The 10,524-nt window shown below is 44.2% G+C and overlaps 1 protein-coding gene across 1 annotated transcript; it reads right to left on the bottom strand.

Moving 5' to 3' along the window:
* Window positions 1-410: 410 nt before the first annotated feature.
* On the bottom strand, window positions 411-1,120 carry LOC142398706 (T cell receptor alpha variable 40). The gene is made up of 3 exons (XM_075482825.1): window positions 1,078-1,120; window positions 651-809; window positions 411-613 (listed from the first exon to the last, which is right to left on the bottom strand). The coding sequence occupies exons 1-3, from the start codon at window positions 1,118-1,120 to the stop codon at window positions 411-413; spliced, it is 405 nt and encodes a 134-aa protein (XP_075338940.1).
* Window positions 1,121-10,524: the final 9,404 nt, after the last annotated feature.

The raw sequence follows: 10,524 nt of genomic DNA, 5'->3' as shown, positions 1-10,524 counted from the left end.
TGTTTTTTAAGAACAAAGGACGCCAGATTCATTAAGATAGCAGTAGACAGTGTTTTGACTCCCTGATGTAAAGAAAATACTCCGTATCAAATACACCTGACTAACTGGTTTATATTTCTGGATGAGCTGTCAAATGTTTGGCTTTTACATTTATCTATCTAAGCAAAGATTCATGATAATAAATATCTCACAACACCACATTGATGAGTTATAATACAGAACACACACTATCTTGTTCATTTGTTTGTCATACTTTATATTTCTATTATTTTATTAAGAATCAAAATGTAAACATCACAAAAAGTTCAATGAAGCAGCAAAAACACTGAGGTATGTTTTATTCTCATCTGTACAAAGAATGTTGACAGAAGGATAACAAACCAGAGAAGTGTAACAGTGTGTGAGTCCCTCTAGTGGATGTTGTGGAGTATTGTGTTGTCTTTGCTCCAAAGGTTTTTGTACAGAGTTTTGGTGTTTCCCGTCACTGTGGGCTGCAGAGCACAGTAGTACACAGCAGAGTCAGACAGATGAAGCTTCTGGATAATGAGATTAACGGATTTTCCTTTGAGCTCAGCATCAAATCCGTCTTTGCTGAACTCTGGAGCATTATCTCCGGTTGATGATAATTTGTTTTCGTTAATTAATTCGTTTCAGCATGTACTTTGGGTAACTATTTACTTCTTGTTTGTACCAGAACAATGTGGGACCAGTATCACTGGTTTCATAAGTACAGTTGAGTGTAACTGAGCCTCCTTCAGCAGCAGTGACATCTTCTCTCGGCTGGGTCACTGTGTCTTCTCCTTTACACTCTGGGGAAGAACAGAACATGCAGAGGAAGAGATGAATCAATAAAGATGAATGATTAAAGGAGAACAATCAGCAGCTTTAAAGAGTTCTATTACATGTAGAATAGATGTCATTTTCACTGATCATTGTCATTTTGAACCATAAAGGTGTTTTTACAAGGTAACAAATGCTCTGATTTACTGTAGAATGAACATGAAAAGCTCTTCATGTGCAACTCAGTAATGTGTTCCAAGTGTTTGAAGAGGAAACATGTTGAGCTTTGTATCTTACCAAAGAGAAGAGCAGCAAGAATAATCCACAGCCAATGTTCCATCTGTACAACAAGGTTTAAATCAACAGGAGAAACTAGCTGATGTTCAACATTCAGTCTGACAATTGTTTTCTTCACAGCAGCAGTTCTTATTGACAGAATGCTTGAACACAGAGCAGAAGTAGAGCACCGCCTACTCTTAACGTCGCCCTCTGGTGGAGGTAAAAAGTTGAGATAAAAGTTGGAAAAACAGGCTTCCAATAGCTTGTTAGTGAGGTTATTGGAAGGCCTGAGAGTCAGTTGGAGATAAAAGATTCTGGTCATTGTTATTGTGAGTCTGGCTGAATTGTTTTTTTTTATCCTCATTTTATGAGAACTTAAAGGCAAATGAAAGAGTAGAAAATCATCTCATCATTTCTCTAAGTCTGACTAAAATAAAAAAAAATTCTTCTGACTTTATAACTTTAATCATCAAACATTCAAATCAAATCAAATCAAATTTATTTGTATAGCACATTTCATGTACAAACAGTTCAAAGTGCTTTACATAATATAAAAGCATTGCAGCAGGGAGTGGAAGAAGTATTAAAAATACATAAAAGAATATAAAGAGAAACATATAAAATCATTTAAATGAATTTAAAAACAGGCAACAGTCTAGATAAGTTAAAAGATATTTCATGCATAGACACATGAGAAAAGAAATGTCTTTAACCTGGATTTAAAAATGTCTACATTTGGTGAAAGTTTAATCTCCACTGGCAGTTTGTTCCACTTGTTGGCAGCATAACAGCTAAATGCTGCTTCTCCATGTTTAGTCTGGACTCTGGACTGGACCAGCTGACCTGAGTCCTTGGATCTAAGAGCTCTGCTGGCTTTATATTCTCTGAACAGATCACAGATGTATTTTGGGCCTAAACCGTTCTGGGATTTGTAAACCATCAGCAGGCTTTTAAAATCTATTCTGTGACTGACTGGAAGCCAGTGTAAAGATTTTAAAACTGGTGTGATGTGTTCAGATCTCTTAGTCCGGGTTAAAACTCCAGCAGCAGCGTTCTGGATGAGCTGCAGATGTTTAATGCTCTTTTTGGGAAGTCCAGTTAAAAGAGCATTACAGTAATCGAGTCTACTGGAGATGAATGCATGGATGAGTTTCTCCTGGAAACCTTTAATTCTGTTGATGTTTCTGAGATGGTAAAAAGCTGCCTTGGTGACAGCTTTGATGTGGCTGCTGAAAGTCAGATCTGAGTCTATCAACACTCCGAGGTTACCAACTTGGTCAGTGATTGTAAGGCCCCGAGTCTCAAGATATTTACCAACGCTGACCCTCTTCTCTTTGCTACCAAACAGAATGATCTCAGTTTTGTCTTCATTTAATTGTAGAAAATTCTCTCTCATCCAGGTGTTTACTTCCTCCAGACACTGACACAGTACGTCTGCTGGGCTGCAGTCGTCCGGTGACAGAGACACATAAAGTTGTGTATCGTCTGCATAACTGTGATAATTGATGTTAAAATTCTGCAACATCTGACCCAAAGGGAGCATATACAAGTTAAACAGGAGAGGTCCAAGAATTGACCCCTGGGGGACTCCACAAGTCATGGCCACTCGCTCAGATTCATAGCTGCCAATTGTAACAAAATAACTCCGGCCTTCTAAGTAGGACCTGAACCAGTTAAGGACCGCTCCAGAAAGTCCAACCCAGTTTTCCAGCCTGTGCAACAGGATTCTGTGATCTGCAGTATCAAACGCAGCGCTGAGGTCCAACAGAACCAGGACTGAAACATTACCAGAATCAGTATTTAACCTAATGTCGTTTAACACTTTGACCAGAGCTGTTTCAGTGCTGTGATGACGTCTGAAGCCTGATTGAAACTTATCAAGACTTCCACTTTCATTCAGAAAGTCGTTGAGCTGGTTAAATACAACTTTCTCAATAATCTTGGATATAAAAGAGAGGTTAGAGACAGGTCTGTAGTTGTTCATCATAGAGGCGTCTAGAGTTCTCTTCTTTAGGAGTGGCTTAATGGCAGCTGTCTTTAGTGGCTTGGGAAAAATGCCTGATGCCAGTGAGCTGTTAACTATTCGTAGGAGATCACTTTCTACTGAGGTAAAAACAGTTTTTAAAAAGTCGGATGGTATTATGTCCAGAGAGCAAGTTGTTGATTTCAGCTGCCGAACTGTTTCCTCTAGGATTTTTAAATTAACGATATTAAATTGTGACATAACGTCAGAGTTATTTCTAGGTTTTAGACACAGATTAGTTTTCTTGTTTGTCTGTGTTGCGTTAATGTTTTGTCTAATTGTTTTGATTTTTTGGCTAAAAAAGTTGGCAAATTCGTTGCATTTCTCAGTGGAGAGGAGGTCTGGGTTTGACTGTTTAGGAGGATTTGTGAGTTTTTCAACCATAGCAAACAGAGTTCGAGAATTGTTGACATTCTTATTAATCATTTCAGATAAATGCAGCTGTCTGGCCTTGCACAGCTCATTGTTATAACTACGCAGGCTTTCTTTGTACAGCTCATAGTGAATCTGAAGCTTTGTTTTCCTCCACTTACGTTCAGCTTTCCTGCATTCTCTTTTCAGGTTTTTGACCGTAGTGGTGTTTCTCCATGGGGTTTTCTGTTTGATCAAGGTGCTCTTGATTCTTATCGGTGCAACAGCTTCCATTACATTAAAAATTTTCAAGTTAAATTGATCCAGCATTCCTTCAACCGACTCTGCGCTCATTGTTGGTAACATAGCTATGGCCTCCCTAAACTGAGCACTTGTTTTCTCATTGATGTACCTCTTCTTAACTGAGAAGCTGGTTGTTTGAACATTCTGAGTAATATGTAAATCAAATAAAATACAAAAATGGTCACACAAGGCCAAATCAATAACCACAACAGAAGAAATATCAACACCTTTAGAAATGACCAGGTCCAGAATGTGACCTCGAAGGTGGGTTGGTTCTGTTACATGCTGCCACAAACCAAACATGTCCAGCACAGAAGAAAATTCTTTGGCAGTACCATCCGTCATATTATCCATGTGAATGTTAAAATCCCCAGTCAAGATAAAATGGTTAAAATCAGTCGAAATAACAGACAATAATTCAGAAAAATCATCAATAAAACTTGCACAGTATCCTGGAGATCTGTAAATGATTAAGAACAGGATTTTAGGAACACCCTTTAAAATAAAACTCAGATATTCAAAAGAAGTGAAATCACCAAATGAGATCTCTTTACACTGGAATGTATCTTTAAATAAGGCAGCTTCACCCCCACCTTTCCTCCCATTTTGGCATTTATCCATAAAACTAAAGTTTGGGGGGGCTGCTTCATTAAGAACAGCAGCACTTGTGCTCTCTGTTAACCATGTTTCTGTCAGAAAAAGAAAATCTAAATTGTGTGAAATTAAGAAGTTATTAACTAACAGTGACTTATTGGACAGAGATCTAATATTAAGTAAGGCTAGCTTTGTGGAGTTTACACTGGTCTCTGTTGTATTCTGAGTTGTACGTGGTACCGTTAACAGATTAGATAGATCCACCCAGGAAGTTGACTGTTTTCGATTCCTTCTTTTACTAACTAAAACATTGACTCTTTATAACTTCTAATTTCACCAACACTGATCCAGGTTACAGGGCTTCTGTATCTGTTACTAGAAATGTACAAATAAAGAGCTCCATTTTACTGCACAGAGGTGTTTGTACAAATAAAATCCAACTGACAAGAATTTTATTTTACGTCACCATTTATTTATCAGATTATAGGTCTCTATGATTTCTCTTTATTCAACACCTCAAAATGTAAAGGTTCAACATATAACAAAAGAATTATTTTCTCCTCAAACCTTCAATTTAAAAATAAATTGCTGTATTTGTACCTTTCCTAAATAAATCAGGTGAACCAGCATTCTTGTAAAATATGCGGGAAAAGTTTTGCTCAAAGTGATTGTTGTTGGGACCACACAGAAATTCATAAAGGTGAGAAATTCAGTTGAATTGAACGGGTGAACGCCTGGTGGCCGGGTCTGTGCCCGTGGGGCTCGGTCGGGCACAGCCCGAAGAAACGACACGGGTCCCCCTTCCTACGGGCTCACCACCGTGGGAGGGGCCATGGGGGTCGGGTGCAATGTGAGCTGGGCGGCAGCCGAAGGCGGGGACCTTGGCGGTCTGATCCTCGGCTACTGAAGCTGGCTCTTGGGACGTGGAACGTCACCTCTCTGCTGGGGAAGGAGCCTGAGCTGGTGCGCGAGGCTGAGCGGTTCCGGCTAGATATAGTCGGACTCACCTCGACGCATGGCTTGGGCTGCGGAACCAGCCTCCTCGAGAGGGGTTGGACTCTCTTCCACTCTGGAGTTGCCCGCGGTGAGAGGCGTAAAGCAGGTGTGGGCATACTTATCACCCCCCGGCTGTGCGCCTGTACATTGGGGTTTACCCCGGTAGACGAGAGGGTAGCCTCCCTCCGCCTTAGGGTGGGGGGACGGGTCCTGACTGTTGTTTGTGCTTATGCACCGAACGGCAGTTCAGAGTACCCACCCTTTTTGGAGTCCCTGGAGGAGGCACTAGAGAGTGCTCGTCCGGGAGACTCCCTCGTCCTGCTGGGGGACTTCAATGCTCACGTGGGCAATGACAGTGAGACCTGGAGGGGCGTGATTGGGAGGAACGGCCCCCCCGATCTGAATCAGAGTGGTGTTTTGTTGTTGGACTTCTGTGCTCGTCACGGATTGTCCATAACGAACACCATGTTCAGGCATAAGGGTGTCCATATGTGCACTTGGCACCAGGACACCCTAGGCCGCAGTTCGATGATCGACTTTGTAGTCGTATCATCGGACTTGCGGCCGTATGTCCTGGACACTCGGGTGAAGAGAGGGGCGGAGCTGTCAACTGATCACCACCTGGTGGTGAGTTGGCTCCGCTGGTGGGGGAGGAAGCCGGTCAGACCTGGCAGGCCCAAACGTATTGTGAGGGTCTGCTGGGAACGGCTGGCGGAATCCCCTGTAAGGAGGAGTTTCAACTTCCACCTCCGGCAGAGCTTCAACCATGTCCCGGGGGAGGTGGGGGACATTGAGCCCGAATGGGCCATGTTCCGTGCCTCCATTGTTGAGGCGGCCGACCGGAGCTGTGGCCGCAAGGTGGTCGGTGCCTGTCGTGGCGGCAATCCCCGAACCCGCTGGTGGACCCCAGTGGTGAGGGAGGCCGTCAAGCTGAAGAAGGAGTCCTATCGGGCCTTTTTGGCCAGTGGGACTCTGGAAGCAGCTGATGGGTACCGACAGGCCAAGCGGAACGCAGCCTCGGCGGTTGCTGAGGCAAAAACTCGGGCTTGGGAGGAGTTCGGGGAGGCCATGGAGAACGATTTCCGGACGGCCTCGAGGAGATTCTGGTCCACCATCCGGCGGCTCAGGGGGGGGAAGCGGTGCACCGTCAACACCGTGTATGGTGAGGGCGGGGCTCTGCTGACTTCAACTAGGGACGTCGTGAGTCGGTGGGGGGAGTACTTCGAGGGCCTCCTCAATCCTACCGACACGCCTTCCGATGAGGAAGCAGAGTTGGGGAGCTCGGACGTGGGACCTCCCATTTCTGGGGCTGAGGTTGCCGAGGTGGTCAAAAAACTCCTCGGTGGCAAGGCCCCGGGGGTGGATGAGGTCCGTCCTGAGTTCCTCAGGGCTCTGGATATTGTGGGGCTGTCTTGGTTGACACGCCTCTGCAGCATCGCGTGGACATCGGGGGCAGTGCCTCTGGACTGGCAGATCGGGGTGGTGGTCCCCCTCTTTAAAAAGGGGGACCGGAGGGTGTGTTCCAACTATAGGGGGATCACACTCCTCAGCCTCCCTGGTAAGGTCTTTTCGGGGGTACTGGAGAGGAGGATCCGCCGGATAGTCGAATCTCGGATTCAGGAGGTGCAGTGTGGTTTTCGTCCTGGCCGTGGAACAGTGGACCAGCTCTATACCCTCCGCAGGATCCTGGAGGGAGCATGGGAGTTCGCCCAACCGGTCTACATGTGTTTTGTGGACTTGGAGAAGGCGTTCGACCGTGTCCCTCGGGGACTCTTGTGGGGGGTGCTCCGGGAGTATGGAGTGCCGGACTCCTTGATATGGGCTGTTCGGTCCCTGTATGACCGGTGTCAGAGTTTGGTCCGCATTGCCGGCAGTAAGTCGGACATGTTTCCTGTGAGGGTTGGACTCCGTCAGGGCTGCCCTTTGTCACCGATTCTGTTCATAATTTTTATGGACAGAATTTCTAGGCGCAGCCAGGGCGTTGAGGGGGTCCGGTTTGGCGACCTCAGAATCGGGTCTCTGCTTTTTGCGGACGATTTGGTTCTGTTGGCGTCGTCAGGCCGTGACCTTCAGCTCTCACTAGAGCGGTTCGCAGCCGAGTGTGAAGCGACTGGGATGACCATCAGCACCTCCAAATCTGAGACCATGGTCCTCGGCCGGAAAAGGGTGGAATGCTCTCTCCGGGTCGGGAACGAGATCCTTCCCCAAGTGGAGGAGTTCAAGTATCTCGGGGTCTTGTTCACGAGTGAGGGACGAATGGAACAGGATATTGACAGGCGGATCGGTGCGGCGTCTGCAGTGATGCGGGCTCTGCACCGGCCCGTCGTGGTGAAGAAGGAGCTGAGCCAGAAGGCCAAGCTCTCGATTTACCGGTCAATCTATGTTCCTACCCTCACCTATGGTCACGAGCTGTGGGTAGTGACCGAAAGAACGAGATCGCGAATACAAGCGGCCGAAATGAGTTTCCTCCGCAGGGTGTCTGGGCTCTCCCTTAGAGATAGGGTGAAAGGCTCGGTCATCCGGGAGGGGCTCGGAGTAGAACCGCTGCTCCTCCGCATCGAGAGGAGTCAGATGAGGTGGCTCGGGCATCTGGTGAGAATGCCTCCTGGACGCCTCCCCGGTGAGGTGTTCCGGGCCCGTCCCACTGGGAGAAGGCCCCGGGGAAGACCCAGGACACGTTGGAGAGACTATGTCTCTCGGCTGGCCTGGGAACGCCTCGGGGTCCCCCCAAAAGAGCTGGAGGAAGTGGCCGGGGACAGGGACGTCTGGGTCTCTTTGCTCAAGCTGCTGCCCCCGCGACCCGATCCCCGGACCAGCGGAAGATAATGGATGGATGGATGGATGAACGGGTGAAAATTATTACAAAAAAAAAGAAAAAGACAAAAATATGGACATATTTAAGACTTAATTGAAACTTAAATAACTGCTGGAAACTGGTTCAACAATTGTGTGAGTTTATTGAATGTTGTGCAATTTGATTGTTGTGTGATCTGAAAGATGTTTTTTTTTTATTATTTACCAAATATTTAAGGTTTAGTTGATTTTGTGGTTGGAACAGTTTATAATGAGGTGTTCATCATGTTAAATGGTCTGTAATTAGCACCAGAGTGACGGTATAGATAGTTACTTATTACGATCTACATTGATTGTTTCCATATTACAGTATACAAAACACACGTCTCGTTCCTTTTTTTTCTGATACTAGTTTTTTTCTTAGTTGATTAAGAAATTATTATATCTCCATTTATTGTAGTTTATTCATAATCGAGACTTCATAACAAGGATTTGAGTGATGTAGCAAACATATTGATTTTGCTTTATTCTGTAACGAACAAGAGGAACAGTGTGTGAGTCCCTCTAGTGGATGTTGTGGAGTATTGTGTTGTCTTTGCTCCAAAGGTTTTTGTACAGAGTTTTGGTGTTTCCTGTCACTGTGGGCTGCACAGCACAGTAGTACACAGCAGAGTCTGTCACTGCGGCAGAGGAGATCACCAGATCCATTTGCTTTTTATCATCACTCACTTTATAAGACAGTCCAGGTACTTGAGCTGATATTTTTGTTCCTGTTCCTGAGTGAGAGATCAGGAACTCTGGTGGTTTTCCTGGATATTGTCGATACCAGAAGAAATAATCATCCCCACTTGCTGTTTGATAGTAAGTGTAGGACAGAGTAACAGTGCTGCCTTCTAAGCTGGACTCTTCATCCGTGACTGCAGTGAGTTGTTCACAGCTGACACCTAAAGGAAGAGAGAAGTCAAATAACTGAGCAACAAACATAAAATGCTGAAATGAATCTTTGAAATAATCAAACGAACCTGTTACAATGAGTAGAAACAGCAGAGTGAATACAAATGTCTGCAAAGACAGCATGTTGAATAAAGGTAATGTTTGTGGTTTGTGTGTTGAACTGTGTTGAATGTGGAAGTTTGTGTCTCTTCTATAGTTCAATAACAGCTCAGCTCCTCCCTGAATCTCTCCGTCTCCTCTTTGATCTGTAGTTTCTCTTCTCTCAGTTCCTCTTACTCCTGGTTTGTAAGCTCCATATTTAATAATGTTGAGGTCAAGGGATTACATCCTTAATGTTTTATAACAGGAGTTTAAGGCATGGATTTACTTTTTTCACAGTTGTAACCTCAAGGTTCATATCTGTACTTTTAAACCAGCTGGTTATGAAATGTCAACATGTGATTTGTCTCAGATTATATGAACTGTAACCTGAACATGAACAGTTTATTAAGATATTATATCACCTGTTTTATATAATGTAGGGAGAAATTAAACAGTTCTTCATCCTGCTCAAATTTAGGAAGGTGTGAAGAACCAGACCTTCCTTCGTAATTTAGTAGTTGTAATATTATTTGTTGTCAGCAAAAGAACAATCATCTAATCTCAGAACAATATCTAAAGTAGAAAAAGTGGGGAGAAGACCAGAATCTGAGATCCCAACCATCCATCCATCCATCCATCCATCTTCTATACCCGCTGAATCCGTCATTCGGGTCGCGGTGGGGCTGGAGCCTATCTCAGCAGTCATCGAGCGAGAGGCAGGTAAACCCTGGACAGGCCGCCAGTTCATCAAAGGGCCACACATAGACAAACAAGAAAAACAAGACAAACAACCACACACATGCTCACTCCTATGTAAAAGTTTAGAGACACCAATTAACCTAACATGAATGTTTTTGTACAGTGGGAGGAAGCCGGAATAATTGGAGGGAATCCACGCATACACAGGGAGAACATGCAAACTCCACACAGAAAAGCTCCAGCTGGGAGTTGAACCTGGAACCCTTTTGCTGTGAGATGACAGTGCTAACCACCACACCACCATGCAGCCTAAAGCCCAACCAGTTTATAGATATAATTTCAATCCAAGAGAAAATTACAAGTCAGAATATCACTTTCAGACTGGAACAGGGAATCAGTCTGTAAAATATGACAAGTTCTTTGAGAATTTCCGAATGTTCTTTCAGATATGGTCTCATTTAAAGAAACATACAATCAGTTCTTGCAAAACATTTGTTAAAAGTTTCACTAAAAAAGTTCTCATTTGGTCAATTTGAAAAATATATGGGAAAAGATTTTATTAAGATGAAAGAAATTCAGCAACATATTTAACATTTATTCATGGAACATTTCATTGTTTTGTCAACGTATTTAGGCTTTTGGCTTTCATCAGGGTCATTATAAAACTTACA

This window comes from Odontesthes bonariensis, chromosome 14, assembly GCF_027942865.1.
Source record: "Odontesthes bonariensis isolate fOdoBon6 chromosome 14, fOdoBon6.hap1, whole genome shotgun sequence".
NCBI classification, from domain to species: Eukaryota; Metazoa; Chordata; class Actinopteri; order Atheriniformes; family Atherinopsidae; genus Odontesthes; species Odontesthes bonariensis.
Note: the sequence above shows the minus strand (reverse complement) of the source record. Positions and strands in the feature narration are given on the sequence as shown.